The sequence below is a fragment of the Bufo gargarizans genome, chromosome 1, assembly GCF_014858855.1.
Source record: "Bufo gargarizans isolate SCDJY-AF-19 chromosome 1, ASM1485885v1, whole genome shotgun sequence".
Lineage (NCBI taxonomy): Eukaryota > Metazoa > Chordata > Amphibia > Anura > Bufonidae > Bufo > Bufo gargarizans.
In genome coordinates, this window is record NC_058080.1 from 547166460 (window position 1) to 547192014 (window position 25555).

At 41.3% G+C, this 25555-nt stretch overlaps 1 protein-coding gene across 6 annotated transcripts in view; it reads left to right on the plus strand.

Moving 5' to 3' along the window:
- The window catches only part of LOC122924470 (catechol O-methyltransferase-like), a 150308-nt gene extending 124986 nt beyond the window's left edge, over positions 1-25322 (plus strand). For all 6 annotated transcript variants that reach the window (XM_044275577.1, XM_044275574.1, XM_044275573.1 and 3 more), the window contains exons 4-5: positions 1178-1309; positions 24186-25322. In XM_044275577.1, coding sequence (XP_044131512.1) covers positions 1178-1309; positions 24186-24365 — 312 coding nt within the window. In that variant the 3' untranslated portion in view covers positions 24366-25322. The remainder of the gene's footprint in view (positions 1-1177; positions 1310-24185) is intronic.
- Positions 25323-25555: the final 233 nt, after the last annotated feature.

A 25555-nucleotide genomic window follows, 5' to 3' on the forward strand; every position in this document is an offset into this window, starting at 1 on the left:
GCACGTGTAGTGGTCTTCATGGCCAGCGGGGCTCTTCTCTTTCAAAACAGCAGAGGCCCGCAGCTAATGACCGTGACTGGCAATAATGCCGATCAGTCGTTACAGCCTTTAGATGCTGTGATCAAGTGTAATCCCAGCATTTAAACAGTGAAAAACACGCACACACTTCCGGGTTATTACCTGCATCCCAGTGCAGCCGGTGGGGATGCCAGCAATTCACTTTAATACGCTGGGTCTCATGTGAATTGCTGATTTCTTATGTTGGCCTGCCACCTGCTGGGCAACATAAGAAATTAGCAATTCATATATTACCATGCTCCTGTATGGAGTGTGGTAATATATAAAAAAAAAAATTGTGAATGTGGTAGCCTCCTACACTGACTGCAAAAAGACAAAAAGTAAAAAAAAAATATATATATATATATATGTGTGTGTAAAAATGTATGTATGTAAAAATATTTTAAAAATTTTAATCACCCCCTTTAGTTAGGATAAAAAATAAATACATGAATAATAATAAAAAAAAAATATATAAACATCATGGGCATCACCACATCCAAAAAACTCCCATACTATTAAAATATAAAAATATTTTTACAATACGGCGAATGGCGTTTGCCATTTGCCGATTTGCTATTTTTTCATTGCTTCTATGACTCCCAAAAAATTATAAAATGTGATGAAAAAGTGGCACACACTCTGAAATAGTATAAATAAAAACTACAAGATCGTCCCACAAAAAATGAGCCCCCACACAGCTCAGTAGATATATGTAACTATAAAAAAAGTTATGGGGTTCAGAATATGGTGATGTATTTAGACATATAAAAAACATATGGTGATGTATTTAGACATATAAAAAAACAAGCCCTTATATGGATAAGTTAACGGAAAAATAAAATGGCTCCAGGAAAATAGGGAAGAAAAAAATTCCACCTCATAGCATCTGACTGGTGGTCTCTGCATCTTGCTGCCTCTCAACACACATCGGCTGATGGGAAGCATCAGAACAAGAGCAGTGGGGGACTCATTCTGACTTTTTTTATTTTTTATTTGGTGGCTTACTTGTTTAGCAAAATCGATGTCTCACTGATGTATTTCATACTGCTTGTCAGCTGCATTCTGCCTTTAGAAGAACTCTCTCATCTATATATAATGTCATGCATATTTTTTTCAGGTGCAAATATTAGAGGGAAATACCCAAGATATTATCCCCCAGCTGAAGAAGAAATATGAAGTGGACACACTGGACTTTGTGTTTGTGGATCACTGGAAGGACAAATATACACCAGACACTAAGCTTTTGGAGGTAAGTGGTGCACTGCAGTGATTGTGTTCATAGGTCTAATATCATTGGGTTGAAGGATATTATTAGACTATCCCAATAAAGTGGTCAGTCCATTTTATTTTTCCACAGTGGTAAAAGATCGTAGCACTCACCTGCAGATAACACTCACTCCATTAGGTTATACTTCTTAAAACCTAGTGGTGTCCTTCCTTGTCTCCTGTAAGGCATCTTTAGGAGAGTGAAGTGCATTTACCATGAATCAACTGCCAAAGGTCTTGGGTATCTGCAAAGCTATGAAGGTTTAGGTTAGGCTTTATCTGCTTGTGAAGATTTAGCAATTTGCTGTGTTCATCATGGGCCACCCTTATTTATTGCACCAGGACTTGGGCTGTGGAGTGTGCCAGTGTTACATTACTGCTAAATCAAAACAATAGGCTGCACTCCCTTGTGAAGTACCTAGAGATTCCCAGATAAGGGCTCTGGGTGAGAATACTTTACCAAATCATGTTGTGCAAATCCAGGCACGGCACTAGGGACTAGCATGGTCTCTTTTATTAAAAAGATAGGTCAGGCTGCTGTGCCTGTTTGCGGGGGTCCTGCAGGTGGAGTCCGGAATGCATACATTTGCTCAACGCGGAGCAGAAAAAACAAAACAAAAGTGCGCTGCTCTGCTACCTATAAAATTGTTTATTAAAAAACATACGTACAACAATATAAATAAAAACCTAGCTATGCGTTTCAATGGCAGGCCGCCACCTTCATCAGGCTGAAGAATCAGAAGGAAATGCACACATATAAATAGAGCTAACCACAGCAGGCAGCAATTAAGCTAATCTTCAGAATACAAAAAACATCCAAAATACAAGGAGTGGACACAAGTGGATTGAAACAAAATAAAAAAGAAACATGATTTGGTATAATACAATTCATATAGCAACAGATATCCACAAGTGTATAAATATACACGTATGAATCTACGCATAAGCACATGCTCCTCCAAGTAATAATTGCAAATCTAGGCTTAATAAGTCAGTACTAATGTATTTAAAATATACTATATATCCATACAAGGCCATAGATATTTGCATAAAGTGCATTCTAAAGTGCAACCTGTATAAAGTGACTCTAAAATATATATATACCACCACAAGTGGAGTTTAACCTGTCAGAAAAGGAGATCAGATAAATCACCCAGTGAAATCTATTCTTACACAGAAAGCAGGGATAGGCTGCCTACAAAGGAGAGAAAGAGAATATATATGTGTGTGTAAATGTGTATATATAAACTGAGTTTTCAGTTCAAAAGTCAGTTTTCAGGTTATTTCTTTATTAGTTAATAGTCTCATTTAGACCACCGGGAGATAAGGTATTTCATTGGAATATCCAGAATGATTCTCTATCTTTTGAATCTAGATGGAGTGGATTCAGAGATATGTTCAAGAAGGATTAAACGCAGGCACTCTGGATCGTTATTGTGCGCCTGGGAGAAGTCTCAGGACACACTATGTGTGAACAGGCCCTTTCTAATGGTGTTTATTCAGCCTGGTTCTCATAGGCGGGATAGCGTGACCAATGTATTGGATAGTACATGTACATGACAGTAAATAAATTACAAAACTGCTCCCACAATTTAGATGACTGCGAATTTTAAATGTTTCCCTAGTAGAGACTGAGGAAAATGTGTCCACGCCATCTGAGATACTATTACAGCAGACGCACGATGGACTGCGACACTTGTAACATCCTATAGGTCCACCTGCAGGTGGAAAGGATGAATCACATGTAGATCTCAATGCAGAAGGAGCCAAAAGGCCCTTCAAGTTTTGTGATCTCCCGAATATAATTCCAGGTGTATTGGGTAACTTATTTTTTAGGACTGTATCCTCAAGTAGAATGGGCCCGTATTTACATAGTATCCCCCTTGTGTGCTATGTTGAAAGTGGTCAAAAATCTACATTGAAACTCAGTCAATGGACCTGGACTCTTAGGCCTCTTTCACACGGGCGAGATTTCCGCGTGGGTGCAATGCGTGAGGTGAACGCATTGCACCCGCACTGAATCCGGACCCATTCATTTTTATGGGGCTGTCCACATGAGCGGTGATTTTCACACATCACTTGTGCGTTGTGTGAAAATCGCAGCATGCTCTATTTTGTGCGTTTTTCACGCAACGCAGGCCCCATAAAAGTGAATGAGGCTGCGTGAAAATCGCAAGCAAGTGCGGATGCGGTGCGATTTTCACGCATGGTTGCTAGGAGATGATCGGGATGGGGACCCGATCATTATTATTTCCCTTATAACATGATTATAAGGGAAAATAATAGCATTCTTAATACAGAATGCTTAGTAAAGTAGGGCTGGAGGGGTTAAAAATAAAAAAATAATTTAACTCGCCTTAATCCACTTGTTCACGCAGTCCGGGTTCTCTTCTTTCTTCTTCTTTGCTGTGCAGGAGAAAAAGGACCTGTGGTGACATCACTGCGCTCATCACATGGTCTATCACATGATCCATCACCATGGTGATGGTTCATGTGACGGACAATGTCGTCACTGTGCTCATCACATGGTTCATCACATGATCCATCAACAAATTATTATTATTTATATTTATTTTTTATTTTTTTACATTAGATAGACACTTAACAAAATTTGAAACCCTCATAGCTCAGCTCAACACCCCTACTAAAGTATCGTAACTGTATACTCTTCTCCTTACTAGAGATGTTCTGAATAAACAAGCATTTTTGGGCCTGTGGGAAAGAGATTTGGAAATAGAATTATCATCGATACAATTTCTGCTATATATAAATGTTCCCACGGACCATCTTCATGCATACGAATGCAAAAAAACTTGTATAAAATATTATCTCGTTGATACATAACCCCAGTCAAAACTAATATTTGGTACCCATCCATCCCAGACATTTGCTGGAGGTGTAACTTGGAAAGAGGGACATACTTACACATCTGGTGGTCATGCTCTAAACTAGCGCCATTCTGGACCTCGGTTCTGGAGAGCATCAACATCTTTTGCTTCTTAAGCACAATACCTTCGCCCACCCTAATTTTCTTGTGCTGGAATCAAGAGTGTTGCAGAATGGAAAAGTAAGTCCCTTCTTTCATTCTTCTTAGCAGCTGCGAAACTCCTTATCCCGCCGTTATGGAGAATCTCTGCATGCCCCACATTACCTCAATGGCTACGTAAAGTAGACCAAATCAGCGGACTTGAGGAAATAGTTGCAATGACTCAACACTCACACAATAAATTAGTGTCCCTCTGGACTCCATGGATTACCTTCCGCAAATCAACATCTTTCCTAGCCCTCACTTCTGAGGAGACTACTCCGCAAATGGTTACATGTAGTAGCGCATGAGACAAACACGTTTACTGGCTTTACTTCTATTATCACCTATTACAACTGCAAAAATGATAGATAGTGATCACAAAATGGAACTGATTTCTGTAGAACTGATATTTCATAAGGATTTAGGGTAGAGGAGGACAGATTTTTGGAGGTCATGCTTAGATCTGACATGCTTCCTCTGCCTTTTTTTTTTAAACGGTGAGAGGACAGGAGGTCACAGGGATGAAGAGAGGGCAGAACTGTGGGTACACAGGTGGGAGTGGTACAGCTGATATTGCATTTACTGGGGGAATGGAGGATGGGGGCACAGCTGCATCCCCCCGGGAGGCTGCAAAAACCGATGAAGATGAGCTGCTAGTATTAGACAAAGCGGATATGCACGAAGATACATCATCCACTGTGGACACGGTTGAATTCCTGCTATACAAGCAGCCATTGGTTTTTTAATAATTGGGGGGGGGGGGGGGGATTATATTGCCTAAATCAAACTGAGAGTCACTGACTGTGGATCCAGAATTTGTTATATCTACAATGGTACAATCAATATCCGAAACAAGTGTTCTCATGTACTGTGATATTAATAGAATCATCAGAAAAAAGTAAGTCCACTGTACCACTAGAATCAATAGATGGTATAGTAATGATTGGTCGCGAATGTCCAGTTGTGGTTCGAGAGGGGCCAGTGGGCAAGGGTATCTCCAATGTTGTCCCCGGTGGGATTAATCCCTTTACAGGTTTATGGTATGCTAGGGCTCCCATGGACGGACAAAGTACTATTCCAATGATTGGTTGTATCAATTTGTGGGCTGTCAGTCCTTATAGGTAAAATCTAATGCTCAGTCCTCATGGGTAGACTCTTATGTTTAGTGGGACCCAAACAGGTAGTACCTCGAGACAAAACCGAAGATCTCGGTTTGTCTCGTGGATGGATTCTATGTCTATATATGTTGACTATAGTTCTAGATCCATTGGAGGAATGCCTTGCTCCAAACCTGGGGAGGAGTCTAGCACCACCATTAGTACATTTAAGCATGGGCCTCAATGGTGCTGTGGGAGTAGATTTAGGAGGCAATTCGGAATGAGCATCTGGCTCCTTGGTGGCGATATTTCTCTCAGGCCAGTGGTGTATGTTATTAAAGGGAACCAGTCACCGGGATTTTGTGTATAGAGCTGACCTTACCCAATACGCCTGGAATTATATTCAGGAGATTACAAAATTTGAAGGACCCTTTGGCTTCTTCTGCATTAAGATCTACATGTGATTCATCCTTTCCACCTGCAGGTGGACCTATAGGATGTTACAAGTGTCGCAGTCCATCGTGCGTCTGCTGTAATAGTATCTCAGATGCCGTGGACACATTTTCCTCAGTCTCTACTAGGGAAACATTTAAAATTCGCAGTCATCTAAATTGTGGGAACAGTTTTGTAATTTATTTACTGTCATGTACATGTACTATCCAATACATTGGTCACGTTATTCCGCCTATGAGACCAGGCTTAATAAACACCGGTATAATATTAGAAAGGGCCTTTTCACACATAGTGTGTCCTGAGTCTTCTCTCAGGCGCACTATAACGATCCAGAGTGCCTGCGTTTAATCCTTCTTGAACATATCTCTGAGTCCACTCCATCTAGAATCAAAAGATACAGAATCATTCTGGATATTCCAATGAAATACCTTCTCTCCCGGTGGTCTAAATGAGACTATTGAACTAATAAAGAAATAACCTGAAAACTGAGTGTGTGTGTGTGTGTGTGTGTATATATTTACACACGTATATTCTTTCTCTCCTTTGTAAGCAGCCTATCCCTGCTTTCTGTGTAAGAAAAGATTTTGCTGGGTGATTTATCTGATCTCCTTTTCTGACATCAAACTCCACTTGTGGTGGTATATATATATTTTAGAGTCACTTTATACAGGTTGCACTTTAGAATGCACTTTATGCAAATATCTATGGCCTTGTATGGATATATAGTATATTTTTTATACATGAGTATTGACTTATTAAATTATTATTAACTTAAAATCATTACTTTGAGGAGACGTATTTATACACGTGTACATCTGTGGATATCTCTACGTATATATGACTACAGCAAATCGTGTTTTTTTTTGTTTTGTTTTTTCAATCCACTTGTGTCTACTGTTAAAGGGGATATTAATTATTGGATTTATGCAAATCTCAATAATTAATATTCATAAATAGGCGCGAATCGTCTAGTGATGACTCCGCCTATTTATGCCTAAAGCATAATATATAAGCCTAGATAGGTTAACTATGTTAAGTAGCTAACTACCTCTGTTACCTATACACTCCACTGAACTACACTACGGCTATTGCTGCGGCACCTACTACAACAAAAGACTACACACTGTGCTTAAATAAAAGGTATTTATTAACACACTATATGTAACAGTCTAATATTTGCTTATAATTTTATATATATATATATATATATATATATATATATATATCAATGGAATAGATATATATATTTATAGCAGCACACAGCAATATACGTAAACACACTATGACAACACACTAATACGGTTCTAACTACACTAACACATTCCCAAATCCTCCCCAACATCTAACTGCAATTGCAATAATACAGGGAGTGCAGAATTATTAGGCAAATGAGTATTTTGACCACATCATCCTCTTTATGCATGTTGTCTTACTCCAAGCTGTATAGGCTCGAAAGCCTACTACCAATTAAGCATATTAGGTGATGTGCATCTCTGTAATGAGAAGGGGTGTGGTCTAATGACATCAACACCCTATATCAGGTGTGCATAATTATTAGGCAACTTCCTTTCCTTTGGCAAAATGGGTCAAAAGAAGGACTTGACAGGCTCAGAAAAGTAAAAAATAGTGAGATATCTTGCAGAGGGATGCAGCACTCTTAAAATTGCAAAGCTTCTGAAGCGTGATCATCGAACAATCAAGCGTTTCATTCAAAATAGTCAACAGGGTCGCAAGAAGCGTGTGGAAAAACCAAGGCGCAAAATAACTGCCCATGAACTGAGAAAAGTCAAGCGTGCAGCTGCCAAGATGCCACTTGCCACCAGTTTGGCCATATTTCAGAGCTGCAACATCACTGGAGTGCCCAAAAGCACAAGGTGTGCAATACTCAGAGACATGGCCAAGGTAAGAAAGGCTGAACAAGACACACAAGCTGAAACGTCAAGACTGGGCCAAGAAATATCTCAGGACTGATTTTTCTAAGGTTTTATGGACTGATGAAATGAGAGTGAGTCTTAATGGGCCAGATGGATGGGCCCGTGGCTGGATTGGTAAAGGGCAGAGAGCTCCAGTCCGACTCAGACGCCAGCAAGGTGGAGGTGGAGTACTGGTTTGAGCTGGTATCATCAAAGATGAGCTTGTGGGGCCTTTTCGGGTTGAGGATGGAGTCAAGCTCAACTCCCAGTCCTACTGCCAGTTTCTGGAAGACACCTTCTTCAAGCAGTGGTACAGGAAGAAGTCTGCATCCTTCAAGAAAAACATGATTTTCATGCAGGACAATGCTCCATCACACGCGTCCAAGTACTCCACAGTGTGGCTGGCAAGAAAGGGTATAAAAGAAGAAAATCTAATGACATGGCCTCCTTGTTCACCTGATCTGAACCCCATTGAGAACCTGTGGTCCATCATCAAATGTGAGATTTACAAGGAGGGAAAACAGTACACCTCTCTGAACAGTGTCTGGGAGGCTGTGGTTGCTGCTGCACGCAATGTTGATGGTGAACAGATCAAAACACTGACAGAATCCATGGATGGCAGGCTTTTGAGTGTCCTTGCAAAGAAAGGTGGCTATATTGGTCACTGATTTGTTTTTGTTTTGTTTTTGAATGTCAGAAATGTATATTTGTGAATGTTGAAATGTTATATTGGTTTCACTGGTAAAAATAAATAATTGAAATGGGTATATATTTGTTTTTTTTAAGTTGCCTAATAATTATGCACAGTAATAGTCACCTGCACACACAGATATCCCCCTAAAATAGCTAAAACTAAAAACAAACTAAAAACTACTTCCAAAAATATTCAGCTTTGATATTAATGAGTTTTTTGGGTTCATTGAGAACATGGTTGTTGGTCAATAATAAAATTAATCCTCAAAAATACAACTTGCCTAAAATTCTGCACTCCCTGTACACATACATACACTTTACCAGCAGCCCACCCAATCCTGACAATATACTATCCCTATGGGGAATAACCAGGGGTTATTACGGACACTGTTGCTGCTGGGGGTAAGCAGGACAGTCGTGACGGGGGTAGAGACACAGGGGCAACACCACTGTAACAGGGGATATGAGGGATCTACAATCCTGGGGGAACACAGGGGATATTAGGATTATAGGGGGACTAAGGGCAGGAGAGGTTAAGGGTAACCAAGGGTTATGCAGGGGAAGGTGAGGGTTATAGAGGGATTTGGGGTAAGATCACCAGGGTTATAAGGGGGTGACTGGGCTGCTTCCAGGGTACAGGCTCATCAGGGATTAATGCTGAGGCATGAGGTCAGCAGCCAGGGGTTAGGGGATGGTTGGTACTAAGCCATTTCCAGGAGCATGTGGCCGCATGTGGCCTCCCTTCCTTCAGGGAGCTGTTCCCATCCCATGTGTCTCTGATTGTAGTCCAGATGTAAGAGACCCCTGTTCCTGGTTTCAGGCTCCTATATCAGCCTCAGAAACAGCCCACCTGCCCCCTCCTCAGGCATGTGACATCATAGTGTGACTGTGACGTATGCCTGCACTCAGGACTGCCAGTTGGCCCCCTGAGGCTAGCAGCACCACACACCCAGCCATGTCACCAACATAAGGTGGGGCAGAGCATAGTAACTAGGCTGATAAACTCAACAAAAGGCCTCAGATCAATTGATCCCTTAGCCTTTGAAATCACCAGCCACCTGGAGACATATCCACCCCCCTGCAGGAACTGGCTGAACTACCTATGGGGGGGAATTTAAGTACATATATATATATATATATATATATATATATATATATATATATAATTTGGGGCGCATCTATATACATATATATATATATATATATACAGGGAGTGCAGAATTATTAGGCAAGTTGTATTTTTGAGGATTAATTTTATTATTGAACAACAACCATGTTCTCAATGAACCCAAAAAACTCATTAATATCAAAGCTGAATATTTTTGGAAGTAGTTTTTAGTTTGTTTTTAGTTTTAGCTATTTTAGGGGGATATCTGTGTGTGCAGGTGACTATTACTGTACATAATTATTAGGCAACTTAACAAAAAACAAATATATACCCATTTCAATTATTTATTTTTACCAGTGAAACCAATATAACATCTCAACATTCACAAATATACATTTCTGACATTCAAAAACAAAACAAAAACAAATCAGTGACCAATATAGCCACCTTTCTTTGCAAGGACACTCAAAAGCCTGCCATCCATGGATTCTGTCAGTGTTTTGATCTGTTCACCATCAACATTGCGTGCATCAGCAACCACAGCCTCCCAGACACTGTTCAGAGAGGTGTACTGTTTTCCCTCCTTGTAAATCTCACATTTGATGATGGACCACAGGTTCTCAATGGGGTTCAGATCAGGTGAACAAGGAGGCCATGTCATTAGATTTTCTTCTTTTATACCCTTTCTTGCCAGCCACGTTGTGGAGTACTTGGACGCGTGTGATGGAGCATTGTCCTGCATGAAAATCATGTTTTTATTACCTTGCAGACTTCTTCCTGTACCACTGCTTGAAGAAGGTGTCTTCCAGAAACTGGCAGTAGGACTGGGAGTTGAGCTTGACTCCATCCTCAACCCAAAAAGTCCCCACAAGCTCATCTTTGATGATACCAGCCCAAACCAGTACTCCACCTCCACCTTGCTGGCGTCTGAGTCGGACTGGAGCTCTCTGCCCTTTACCAATCCAGCCATCTGGCCCATCAAGACTCACTCTCATTTCATCAGTCCATAAAACCTTTGAAAAATCAGTCTTGAGATATTTCTTGGCCCAGTCTTGACGTTTCAGCTTGTGTGTCTTGTTCAGTGGTGGTCGTCTTTCAGCCTTTCTTACCTTGGCCATGTCTCTGAGTATTGCACACCTTGTGCTGTTGGGCACTCCAGTGATGTTGCAGCTCTGAAATATGGCCAAACTGGTGGCAAGTGGCATCTTGGCAGCTGCACGCTTGACTTTTCTCAGTTCATGGGCAGTTATTTTGCGCCTTGGTTTTTCCACACGCTTCTTGCGACCCTGTTGACTATTTTGAACGAAACGCTTGATTGTTCGATGATCACGCTTCAGAAGCTTTGCAATTTTAAGAGTGCTGCATCCCTCTGCAAGATATCTCACTATTTTTGGCTTTTCTGAGCCTGTCAAGTCCTTCTTTTGACCCATTTTGCCAAAGGAAAGGAAGTTGCCTAATAATTATGCACACCTGATATAGGGTGTTGATGTCATTAGACCACACCCCTTCTCATTACAGAGATGCACATCACCTAATATGCTTAATTGGTATTAGGCTTTCGAGCCTATACAGCTTGGAGTAAGACAACATGCATGAAAGAGGATGATGTGGTCAAAATACTCATTTGCCTAATAATTCTGCACGTAGTGTATATACAGTATATGCAGAGAATCGGACAGCACTCCAAGACTTGAAAAAAGTAGAAATCTTTATTCACCCATGTGAAAAATAATTGCAACGTTTCAGCTCACAATCGAGCCTTTCTCAAGCAATGAAACACAAGACTGTGCATGTCTTATACAGCTTTTTCAAAAATCAGACAACCAATGAATTTTACAAATCAAGACATGTGACTGGTAAACATGTGAAAGTAGTTCACCTCATTAGATCATGTGAACAATTACTTATGCAAAGTACCATACTGCTGGATACACAGGGATGTGTCCATTAGTGTTGCATCCAAGCTTGTAACATTTAAATAATGTATACTACAAAGTGCATATGTGCATAAATAAAGTGCATGAAGATACAAAAGAATTAAATCATGTATTAATGTTTAAAATCATACACCACAGAGGCTGAGGGAAAACAGTGAAGATTTGATCATGTTCGACAAAACCGCATGTTCATGTGAATACTGGCCAAAAACAGCCCTGTTAACTAATACTGTCAAAACCACAGAATGTCAAAGACAAACCTCCACCCACAATGTGCGCTCGCAACTGCGCTCCAATATATCCTCGGCAGCCAGATATCATACTATTGCCGTGTGGGAGCTATTGCATACGCACAATGTGACATTATTAAAGGCATCGTCTTTGTAGCAAGGCGCTTGACACTGTATATGCTTCACTGTCAGGACCCATCAGAGAGGGATCCAACCTCCCGGGTAGATCAACCCCTCCAAAGTTATGGTCAGGTAAGGGGGACACCACATGCAAATGTAGTGCACCCCGAACCGTCCCATTATAACGGTCCATAGACAGTGTAATGGGGATCTCCCATATAAATCACTTGATAGCAGAAAATTGATTTTGACACAGCGTGGATGCAGTAACAGAAAAAATTCTATCCAGTTAAATTCATACACATAGAACATCGCAAGCTGTCGCATGTGTCCAGACTTCTATGTTCACTGTTTCCACATCAGTCTGTGTGGTGTCTAAAGAACAAATAAGAGAAAATTACTCATATGCTTGTGAATCTTATCTAAATTCCATCATCGCAACAGGGATCATGCCAGAAAGCATAAAGAGTGGGGTATCAGGCAAACAGTAATCTAGAAGCATCCAGGATTGTATTCCACATTTAACCCTTTAGGTTTTAGGCTATCTAAAGTGTAGATCCACCACATTTCTTTGTTTTTCAATATTTTTATTCGATTGCCCCCTCTCCTGGGGGGAGGTACATGATCTACAATCCAGCATGTTAATTCACGTTCTGAATGTTTCTGCTCAGAAAAATGCTTCGGTACTGGTAAATCATGTCGTTTTTGGCGAATTGAAAATCTATGGTTATTTAACCTGGTTTTCAAATCAGTGGAGGTTTCTCCCACATACAGAATTTTACATGGGCAGGTTAACACATAGATTACAAAATTAGAATTGCACGTCAAATGAAAATTAATAGGATAAGTTTTACCAGTGGCAGGATGTATAAAGCTGCGTCCCTTGCCTATGTATTTGCAATTTACGCAGCTTAAACATGGGAAGCTGCCCAATCCATATTTTGACAATTTCATTTGACGTGCTCGCTGCCTTGAACCACAATCTGCTCTCACCAATTGGTCTTTCAGACTGCTAGCTCTCCGGTATGAAAACAGGGGAGGCAGTCTAAATTCTTGGATATCACTGAAAGTATTGCCCAGTATACTCCAGTGTTTTCTAATAATCTTGCTGATAGCTGCACTTTCCTCCGTATGAGTAGAGATAAAAGGAATCCGACGTTGGGGATTTTCCTTATCTTTCCTCACTAAGGTCAACTCTCTGTCCATCTCCAGAGCCTTATATTTATGTGTCTGTAGCAACTTTGGCGGATAACCCCTGTCTTCAAACTTCCTTGACATATCCTCAAGGGCCTCCGTCAAATTGCTCTCCTCTGATGTTATTCTACGCACCCGCACAAATTGCGAGTACGGTAAATGCCTAACCATATTTTTCGGTTGATTACTATCATACCTTTAATATGGTATTCTTGTCAGTAGGTTTAGTGTATAGTTTAGTAAGGAACTTTTCCCCAGACCAGACAACCGTGGTATCAAGGAACTGTACCTCAGTGTGTGAAAAAATCAAAGTGAATTGAAGATCACTATTAATGCTATTCAAATACATATGGAAGTCAATTAATTCCTTCTCCGTGCCAGTCCAAATGAGGAAGACGTCATCGATATAACGCCACCACCGCAGAACATGTCTGAAGTGGTGTGAAACATAGATGACGTCCTCCTCAAATTTTCGCATAAAAATATTTGCGAACGTTGGGGCCACATTCGACCCCATCGCTACTCCCCTTAATTGCTTATAAAAGGAATCTTGAAACAGAAAATAGTTCCAATGTAGAACAATGCGCAAGAGAGATAAAATGAAATGTATAGCTGATTCAGTCATTGAGGAGAGTGCCAACATACATTCAACAGCCGTTATGCCCAACGTGTGGTCAATTGAGGTGTAGAGAGAGACTACATCGAAAGATGCAAGAATATATGTCTGCTCTCTATCCACCTCAATTGCGTTGAGTTTACACAAAAAATCGGTCGTGTCTTGAATGTATGAGACCGCCCCTGTCGCAAAATTGCGAAGTATCTTGTCCAAAAAAATGGCAATGTTGCTGAATATTGACTCAGAGCCAGATACTATCGGCCGGCCAGGGGGATCAACCAGAGATTTGTGGACCTTGGGAAGCACATACATCACTGGTGTGACTGGATGTGTCACCACAAGGTACTCACAAAGATCCCGGTCGATCACCCCTGCCGCCAATGCATCAGTAAGACACTGTCCAATAATCCTGGCAATCTCAAATTTTGGGTCATAATTAATCAACAAATACACATTTGTGTCACCAAGCTGACGTTCTATTTCCGCAATATATTTATGTTTATCCAGGATGACTACCCCCCCACCCTTATCGGCAGGTTTAATTACCAAATGGGGGTCATTCCTTAATTGATCTAAGGCGGCTATTTCAAATTTCGTCATGTTAGGACGGGTAAATCTATGAGTAACAGATGATTTCAGAGCGGACAAATCCTTTTTAACCACGTTCATAAAGGCCTCCAACGCAGGGTTGTCAACCACTGGTGTGAAGGTACTTTTCCCTGGTAGACTGAGTCTCCTCATGCAAAACTCGCTCGCAGGAGGGGAGTCAGTCTGCACTTTATTGTGAAACCATATTTTTAATTTTATAGATCTAAAAAAACCACACATATCTGTCTCAAGATTAAACCAATTAACATGTGCATTTGGACAATATGATAATCCCTTAGAGAGTACACTCACTTGAAACGGTGTGAGTAACTTGGAGGATAAATTAATGACAGTCATTTCTTCTTTTGCTGCGGTTTGTTCTGTGGTCGTAGCTTGCTGTTCCGGGTTTTTATGCCGTCTGTGTCTACGTCCTCCTCTTCGGGTCCGGTTCCGTTTACAGGTGCTGTTTCCTTCCCAAAAAAAGGGGCGCGAGAAGATGTGGATGTGGACAACTGTGGCAATCTCTTCTTTCTTTTATTATCATTATAATTCACATTAGGATTTCTGGTGTCCGTCTGCCAGGTATAAATATTCCCTTTCTTATAGTCGTCCAAATCTCTGTTCCATTTGGAACGCTTGATTAACCTGCCCATGTAAAATTCTGTATGTGGGAGAAACCTCCACTGATTTGAAAACCAGGTTAAATAACCATAGATTTTCAATTCGCCAAAAACGACATGATTTACCAGTACCGAAGCATTTTTCTGAGCAGAAACATTCAGAACGTGAATTAACATGCTGGATTGTAGATCATGTACCTCCCCCCAGGAGAGGGGGCAATCGAATAAAAATATTGAAAAACAAAGAAATGTGGTGGATCTACACTTTAGATAGCCTAAAACCTAAAGGGTTAAATGTGGAATACAATCCTGGATGCACTCTTTATGCTTTCTGGCATGATCCCTGTTGTGATGATGGAATTTAGATAAGATTCACAAGCATATGAGTAATTTTCTCTTATTTGTTCTTTAGACACCACACAGACTGATGTGGAAACAGTGAACATAGAAGTCTGGACACATGCGACAGCTTGTGATGTTCTATGTGTATGAATTTAACTGGATAGAATTTTTTCTGTTACTGCATCCACGCTGTGTCAAAATCAATTTTCTGCTATCAAGTGATTTACAGACGTGGACAAAATTGTTGGTACCCTTTGGTCAATGAAAGAAAAAGTCACAATGGTCACAGAAATAACTTTAATCTGACAAAAGTAATAATAAATTAAAATTCTATAAATGTTAACCAATGAAAGTCAGACATTGTTTTTCAACCATGCTTCAACAGAATTATGTAAAAAAATAAACTCATGAAACAGGCATGGACAAAAATGATGGTACCCCTAACTTAATATTTTGTTGCGCAACCTTTTGAGGCAATCACTGCAATCAAACGCTTCCTGTAACTGTCAATGAGACATCTGCACCTCTCAGCAGGTATTTTGGCCCACTCCTCATGAGCAAACTGCTCCAGTTGTGTCCGGTTTGAAGGGTGCCTTTTCCAGACTGCATGTTTCAGCTCCTTCCAAAGATGCTCAATAGGATTGAGGTCAGGGCTCATAGAAGGCCACTTTAGAATAGTCCAATTTTTTCCTCTTAGCCATTCTTGGGTGTTTTTAGCGGTGTGTTTTGGGTCATTGTCCTGTTGCAAGACCCATGACCTGCGACTGAGACCAAGCTTTCTGACACTGGCTAGTACATTTCTCTCTAGAATTCCTTGATAGTCTTGAGATTTCATTGTACCCTGCACAGATTCAAGACACCCTGTGCCAGACGCAGCAAAGCAGCCCCAGAACATAACAGAGCCTCCTCCATGTTTCACAGTAGGGACAGTGTTCTTTTCTTGATATGCTTCATTTTTTCGTCTGTGAACATACAGCTGATGTGCCTTGGCAAAAACTTCGATTTTTGTCTCATCTGTCCACAGGACATTCTCCCAGAAGCTTTGTGGCTTGTCAACATGTAGTTTGGCATATTCCAGTCTTGCTTTTTTATGATTCGTTTTCAACAATGGTGTCCTCCTTGGTCGTCTCCCATGTAGTCCACTTTGGCTCAAACAACGACGGATGGTGCGATCTGACACTGATGTTCCTTGAGCATGAAGTTCACCTTGAATCTCTTTAGAAGTCTTTCTAGGCTCTTTTGTTACCATTCGGATTATCCGTCTCTTAGATTTGTCATCAATTTTCCTCCTGCGGCCACGTCCAGGGAGGTTGGCTACAGTCCCATGGATCTTAAACTTATGAATAATATGTGCAACTGTACTCACAGGAACATCTAGTTGCTTGGAGATGGTCTTATAGCCTTTACCTTTAACATGCTTGTCTATAATTTTCTTTCTGATCTCTTGAGACAGCTCTTTCCTTTGCTTCCTCTGGTCCATGTCGAGTGTGGTACACACCATATCACCAAACAACACAGTGATTACCTGGAGCCATATATATAGGCCCAATGGCTGATTACAAGGTTGTAGACACCTGTGATGCTAATTAGTGGACACACCTTGAATTAACATGTCCCTTTGGTCACATTATGTTCTGTGTTTTCTAGGGGTACCATCATTTTTGTCCATGCCTGTTTCATGAGTTTATTTTTTTACATAATTCTGTTGAAGCATGGTTGAAAAACAATGTCTGACTTTCATTGGTTAACATTTATAGAATTTTAATTTATTATTACTTTTGTCAGATTAAAGTTATTTCTGTGACCATTGTGACTTTTTCTTTCATTGACCAAAGGGTACCAACAATTTTGTCCACGTCTGTATATGGGAGATCCCCATTACACTGTCTATGGACCGTTATAATGAGACGGTTCGGGGTGCACTACATTTGCATGTGGTGTCCCCCTTACCTGACCATAACTTTGGAGGGGTTGATCTACCCGGGAGGTTGGATCCCTCTCTGATGGGTCCTGACAGTGAAGCATATACAGTGTCAAGCGCCTTGCTACAAAGACGATGCCTTTAATAATGTCACATTGTGCGTATGCAATAGCTCCCACACGGCAATAGTATGATATTTGGCTGCCGAGGATATATTGGAGCGCAGTTGCGAGCGCACATTGTGGGTGGAGGTTTGTCTTTGACATTCTGTGGTTTTGACAGTATTAGTTAACAGGGCTGTTTTTGGCCAGTATTCACATGAACATGCGGTTTTGTCGAACATGATCAAATCTTCACTGTTTTCCCTCAGCCTCTGTGGTGTATGATTTTAAACATTAATACATGATTTAATTCTTTTGTATCTTCATGCACTTTATTTATGCACATATGCACTTTGTAGTATACATTATTTAAATGTTACAAGCTTGGATGCAACACTAATGGACACATCCCTGTGTATCCAGCAGTATGGTACTTTGCATAAGTAATTGTTCACATGATCTAATGAGGTGAACTACTTTCACATGTTTACCAGTCACATGTCTTGATTTGTAAAATTCATTGGTTGTCTGATTTTTGAAAAAGCTGTATAAGACATGCACAGTCTTGTGTTTCATTGCTTGAGAAAGGCTCGATTGTGAGCTGAAACATTGCAATTATTTTTCACATGGGTGAATAAAGATTTCTACTTTTTTCAAGTCTTGGAGTGCTGTCCGATTCTCTGCATATATTAGAAGGTGGAAAGCTCATTCCTTTGGACATAGCACCTGAGCCAACAGACTGGTGCCGCCAAATCTCCTTTTCTGCTATATATATACAGACGTGGACAAAATTGTTGGTACCCTTTGGTCAATGAAAGAAAAAGTCACAATGGTCACAGAAATAACTTTAATCTGACAAAAGTAATAATAAATTAAAATTCTATAAATGTTAACCAATGAAAGTCAGACATTGTTTTTCAACCATGCTTCAACAGAATTATGTAAAAAAATAAACTCATGAAACAGGCATGGACAAAAATGATGGTACCCCTAACTTAATATTTTGTTGCGCAACCTTTTGAGGCAATCACTGCAATCAAACGCTTCCTGTAACTGTCAATGAGACATCTGCACCTCTCAGCAGGTATTTTGGCCCACTCCTCATGAGCAAACTGCTCCAGTTGTGTCCGGTTTGAAGGGTGCCTTTTCCAGACTGCATGTTTCAGCTCCTTCCAAAGATGCTCAATAGGATTGAGGTCAGGGCTCATAGAAGGCCACTTTAGAATAGTCCAATTTTTTCCTCTTAGCCATTCTTGGGTGTTTTTAGCGGTGTGTTTTGGGTCATTGTCCTGTTGCAAGACCCATGACCTGCGACTGAGACCAAGCTTTCTGACACTGGCTAGTACATTTCTCTCTAGAATTCCTTGATAGTCTTGAGATTTCATTGTACCCTGCACAGATTCAAGACACCCTGTGCCAGACGCAGCAAAGCAGCCCCAGAACATAACAGAGCCTCCTCCATGTTTCACAGTAGGGACAGTGTTCTTTTCTTGATATGCTTCATTTTTTCGTCTGTGAACATACAGCTGATGTGCCTTGGCAAAAACTTCGATTTTTGTCTCATCTGTCCACAGGACATTCTCCCAGAAGCTTTGTGGCTTGTCAACATGTAGTTTGGCATATTCCAGTCTTGCTTTTTTATGATTCGTTTTCAACAATGGTGTCCTCCTTGGTCGTCTCCCATGTAGTCCACTTTGGCTCAAACAACGACGGATGGTGCGATCTGACACTGATGTTCCTTGAGCATGAAGTTCACCTTGAATCTCTTTAGAAGTCTTTCTAGGCTCTTTTGTTACCATTCGGATTATCCGTCTCTTAGATTTGTCATCAATTTTCCTCCTGCGGCCACGTCCAGGGAGGTTGGCTACAGTCCCATGGATCTTAAACTTATGAATAATATGTGCAACTGTACTCACAGGAACATCTAGTTGCTTGGAGATGGTCTTATAGCCTTTACCTTTAACATGCTTGTCTATAATTTTCTTTCTGATCTCTTGAGACAGCTCTTTCCTTTGCTTCCTCTGGTCCATGTCGAGTGTGGTACACACCATATCACCAAACAACACAGTGATTACCTGGAGCCATATATATAGGCCCAATGGCTGATTACAAGGTTGTAGACACCTGTGATGCTAATTAGTGGACACACCTTGAATTAACATGTCCCTTTGGTCACATTATGTTCTGTGTTTTCTAGGGGTACCATCATTTTTGTCCATGCCTGTTTCATGAGTTTATTTTTTTACATAATTCTGTTGAAGCATGGTTGAAAAACAATGTCTGACTTTCATTGGTTAACATTTATAGAATTTTAATTTATTATTACTTTTGTCAGATTAAAGTTATTTCTGTGACCATTGTGACTTTTTCTTTCATTGACCAAAGGGTACCAACAATTTTGTCCACGTCTGTGTATATATATATATATATATATATATATATATACTCATTATAAACCTGGAGCATACATGGGCAGTTATAGGCCCATATATATAGATATATATACACCTGGGGGAGTGCCATGGCAGATACACCTATATAGATGTTTGGGGCACAGCTACCTGCATGTACATATACACAATATAAAAGGGCCAATATACATCCATATATGTAAGGGCATATATGCATATACAGTACAGACCAAAAGTTTGGACACACCTTCTCATTCAAAGAGTTTTCTTCATTTTCATGACTATGAAAATTGTAGATTCACACTGAAGGCATCAAAACTATGAATTAACACATGTGGAATTATATACATAATAAAAAAGTGTGAAACAACTGTAAATATGTCATTCTAGGTTCTTCAAGGTAGCCACCTTTTGCTTTGATTACTGCTTTGCACACTCTTGGCATTCTCTTGATGAGCTTCAAGAGGTAGTCACCTGAAATGGTTTTCACTTCACAGGTGTGCCCTGTCAGGTTTAATAAGTGGAATTTCTTGCCTTATAAATGGGGTTGGGACCATCAGTTGCGTTGTGGAGAAGTCAGGTGGATACACAGCTGATAGTCCTACTGAATAGACTGTTAGAATTTGTATTATGGCAAGAACAAAGCAGCTAAGTAAAGAAAAACAAGTGGCCATCATTACTTTAAGAAATGAAGGTCAGTCAGTCCGAAAAATTGGGAAAACTTTGAAAGTGTCCCCAAGTGCAGTCACAAAAACCATCAAGCGCTACAAAGAAACTGGCTCACATGCGGACCGCCCAGGAAAGGAAGCCCAAGAGTCACCTCTGCTGCGGAGGATAAGTTCATCCGAGTCACCAGCCTCAGAAATCGCAGGTTAACAGCAGCTCAGATTAGAGACCAGGTCAATGCCACACAGAGTTCTAGCAGCAGACACATCTCTAGAACAACTGTTAAGAGGAGACTGTGTGAATCAGGCCTTCATGGTAGAATATCTGCTAGGAAACCACTGCTAAGGACAGGCAACAAGCAGAAGAGACTTGTTTGGGCTAAAGAACACAAGGAATGGACATTAGACCAGTGGAAATCTGTGCTTTGGTCTGATGAGTCCAAATTTGAGATCTTTGGTTCCAACCACTGTGTCTTTGTGCGACGCAGAAAAGGTGAACGGATGGACTCTACATGCCTGGTTCCCACTGTGAAGCTTGGAGGAGGAGGTGTGATGGTGTGGGAGTGCTTTGCTGGTGACACTGTTGGGGATTTATTCAAAATTGAAGGCATACTGAACCAGCATGGCTACCACAGCATCTTGCAGCGGCATGCTATTCCATCCGGTTTGCGTTTAGTTGGACCATTTATTTTTCAACAGGACAGTGACCCCAAACACACCTCTAGGCTGTGTAAGGGCTATTTGACCATGAAGGAGAGTTATGGGGTGCTGCGTCAGATGACCTGGCCTCCACAGTCACCGGACCTGAACCCAATCGAGATGGTTTTGGGGTGAGCTGGACCGCAGAGTGAAGGCAAAAGGGCCAACAAGTGCTAAGCATCTCTGGGAACTCCTTCAAGACTGTTGGAAGACCATTTCAGGTTACTACCTCTTGAAGCTCATCAAGAGAATGCCAAGAGTGTGCAAAGCAAAAGGTGGCTACTTTGAAGAACCTAGAATATGACATATTTTCAGTTGTTTCACACTTTTTTGTTATGTATATAATTCCACATGTGTTAATTCATAGTCTTGATGCCTTCAGTGTGAATCTACAATTTTCATAGTCATGAAAATAAAGAAAACTCTTTGAATGAGAAGGTGTGTCCAAACTTTTGGTCTGTACTGTATATTTAAATCCAACACTTCCCTCAACATCTACTCCATGTGTTTTGGATGTTTTTTGTATTCTGAAGATTAGCTTAATTGCTGCCTGCTGTGGTTAGCTCTATTTAAATGTGTGTATTTCTTTCTGATTCTTCAGCCGCTGAGGCTACTTTTACATTAGCGTCATGGATCTGTAAAAACGCTTCCGTTACCATAAAACAACCGCATGCATCCGTCATGAACGGATCCGGTTGTGTTATCTCTTATATAGCCATGACGGATCAGTCTGAACACCATTGAAAGTCAATGGGGGACGGGTCAGTTTTCTATTGTGTCAGAGAAAACTGATCCGCCCCCATTGACTTAAATTGTGTGCCAGGACAGATCCGTGTTGCTCTGCACCACATCGCGGACAGAAAAACGCTACTTGCAGCATTATTCCGTCTGCGATGGGAGAGCAACCAAACGGAACGGAATGCATTCTAGTGCATTCTGTTTTGTACAGTTCAGTTTTGTCCCCATTGACAATGAATTGGGACAAAACTGAAGCATTTTCTTCCGCTATTGAGATCCTATGACGGATCTCAATAGCGGAATTGAAAACGCTAATGTAAAAGTAGCCTGAAATGCGTAGCTAGCTTTTTATTTAGATTGTTGTATGTATGTTGTTTTATAGACAATTTTATAGGTAGCGGAGCAGCACGCTTTTGTTTTTTTCTGCTCCTTGTTGAGCGAATGGGTTCCTATTTACCGTATTTATCGGCGTATAACACGCACTTTTTCCCCCTGAAAATAGGGGGCAAATGATGTATGCGTGTTATACGCCGATATAATCCATGAAGCCATGTTTTTACATACCGAATATATAACATTAAGACGGCGCAGCGCCTGCCGCAGCTCCCTCCTCATGCGCCGCCTGTCCCAGCTCCCTCTGTCATGCGGCGCCTGCCCCAGCTCAATCTGTCATGGGCCGCTTGCCTGTTCATTCATAAAGTGAGATAAGCAGGCAGGCGGCGCATGAGGAGGGAGCTGGGGCAGGCGGCGCATGAGGAGGGAGCTGGGGCAGGCGGCGCATGAGGAGGGAGCTGGGGCAGGCGGCGCATGAGGAGGGAGCTGGGGCAGGCGGCGCATGAGGAGGGAGCTGGGGCAGGCGGCGCATGAGGAGGGAGCTTGGGCAGGCAGCGCATCAGGAGGGAGCTGGGGCAGGCAGCGCATCAGGAGGGAGCTGAGACAGGCGGCGCATGACCGAGGGAGATGGCGGTCTGCGCCGTCTTAATGTTATACCTCCGGTACTACAGTAAGTACCGTACAATTAGATATAGAGTCAGATTGAATGTTTAACAGTTGCGGGGCCCGGTGTATTAGAGTAGAGTCACTGCACCGGGCCCCGCCATGAGTGTTCCCGCCTCCTCTCTCCACACTTATCCATCTGATGGGGGATCTGTAGATGACACTTATGGGGATCTGTGGATGACATAAGTGTCATCCACAGAGCCCCATAAGTGTCATCCTTTTACATTATTTACCTTATAAGTGGTATTAATATTAATAAAAAAAAGTTCTGAGCTACCCTTTTTTTCCTGAAATTTCCCTCTTAAAATGAAGGTGCGTGTTATACGCCTGTGCGTGTTATACGCCGATAAATACGGTATGTTACTGCTAGTACCAATATAAATAAGGTGTAAAATCTGTGCAGGAAGTGGGTCTAAGTATATAAAACTAAATTCTGAATGTACTGTTAAATTGTAGTTAATGTAGAAATTAACGGATATGGATCAATTTATTACGACTATGTGAACGCACCCTAAAGTGCCTGCATATAGTCAATGGTCAAAATCCTTACAGATCCAAGAAGTGCTCTTATTTATCCAGATAAATAGTACATCTCTTGTCCATTTTGCTTCAAAGCCACAAACCCTTTTCACCAAACCACACCTCCTTGTCGGGCGACCCACTAAAAGCGTCTAGAACAATTAATAAATGTGGTGCAAGACGTCACGCCAGTTTTTTTTCTCACAAATTTTGCCAGAATTCTGGTGCATTTTCAGTAGTAAATCTGCCTCCATAGTGTTAAAAAAATGGAAGATTTGTTGCCGAAATTTCTGAATGTTCCATTCATCTGAACAGGTTTAATACAAATCCATGCATATGTTGCCCAAATAACCTCATTGAGCTGTATAGAGGAGATTCTCAGTCACAGAGATTTTGGCAAAAAATCTCTAGATGTGAACATTTCCTTAAATGTTTTTTTAAGTGATGGCTGGATGTCAGCACTGAACTACACAGCTCTATTACTACAGCACTCTTCCCATTCAAGTCAATGGGTGAAGTGCTGTAGTGAAGAAATCCGTTGACGACATGTAAGACGGAGCTGTCCGCTTCTGGCACCAGAGCTATTGGCGAGCAGCTGAGGGATTTGGGGTGTTAGACCTTCACTGATCAGCTAGTAATGGCACATCCTTAGAACAGGCCATCGCTTAATATAAGGTGGACAACCCCTTTAATGATTCTGGAACCATAATCTGGAATTTCTGGGCTCCAATGCAAAATATAATTACATACTGCTATCCTCGGTATTTAGAACCAGATTGGAAACAAGGTGAGCTGCTGTTTAATTTTAAGACTGGATACCTTAATGCTACAGGTCATTTCACTACTGTTGTTTTCATCTCTCTGCAGAAGTGCAACCTGCTTAGAAAGGGCTCAGTCGTTCTCGCAGACAATGTCATCGTTCCAGGTGCTCCAGATTTTCTCGAATATGTTCGTACTTGTGGCCTGTATGACTGCACACACTATCCTTCATTCCTGGAGTACATGAATGAGAAAGATGCACTGGAAAAGGCAGTATTCAGAGGATAGGCCAGAGGTAGGCAGCATTAGAGAGGTGGAGATCTGTTGCTGGTAGGATCTTGAGAGTTATTTGGTACTGAGTTGTCACAGGACCTTGGGGGGAATGGTGTGTAAGTTACAGGGGCATTGCTAGGGTCTTACATTTTCTGTGATGGATAATACCTTTAAAATTAAATTCAGTGCTACAGAAGGTGCAGGTGAATACATCATCTTTCCTCATCATCTCCATTCAGCCCAGACCCCAATGACACTTCTTACAGCCACAGCTCATCTTTGTAGAGTTTGCTGTACAGACATCTTTGGCTTCTCTCATTTCCATCACCCTCCCCACCATCCCAACGCAAACATTCCATGTTGGTGTCCTAACAGTTTTATCCTGCTGCTACTCTTGCTGCATTATTTTTGGGGTACCTATTCCCATGTTGCCTAGAAGCATGCATCCAATAGTAAGTGCCTACATAGTGTTCCCTAAAATAAGTGTGTTGAAACAGTAATAGTTCAAATAGTAAAATAAGTGTGTTCCCATAGTGCCTCCATTATTAAAAATGGCCACATAGTGCTGCCCAAACTTATTGTGCCAAAGCGGAGTTCCCCATAGTGCTCTCAACATTGGTGGTGCCCCTGAATGTAATAGTGTCTCCAAGCAAAGTGCCTCTTCCCTCTTGCTGACAGTACCCAAGACGCACCCACACTCCTGATCCTGCTGGTACTGCTTAATACCCCCCCCCCCCCCATTATTTCATCCTGCCACATTCCCCACTTTGGCACTGCCCCATCCTACTGACAGACATGCAACATTACCTGATTGCCTGTCCACCATGCACATGCTGTTCAACAATACAGCTTTAGGCTACATTTACACAAACGTATTTTGTTTGTGTCCATTCCGTTTTTTTTTTTTTTGGCGGATTGGATGAGGACTTCTTCATTTCAGTGGGTCCGCTAAAAATTGCAGACAGCACACTGTGTTTTGTCCATATTTGTATGTCCGTTCCATAGCCCCGCAAAAAATATAAAGCATGTCCTGTTCTTGTCCGTTTTGCGGACAAGTATAGGCATTGTTACAATGGATCCGCAAAAAAAACTGATGCAATACGGATGCCAAAAGGACATCATCGGTATTTTTTGCAGATCAGTGTTTTGCAGACTGCAAAACACATATGGTTTTAAACCTGGCTAATCTCTTACTCCCTTTAGTT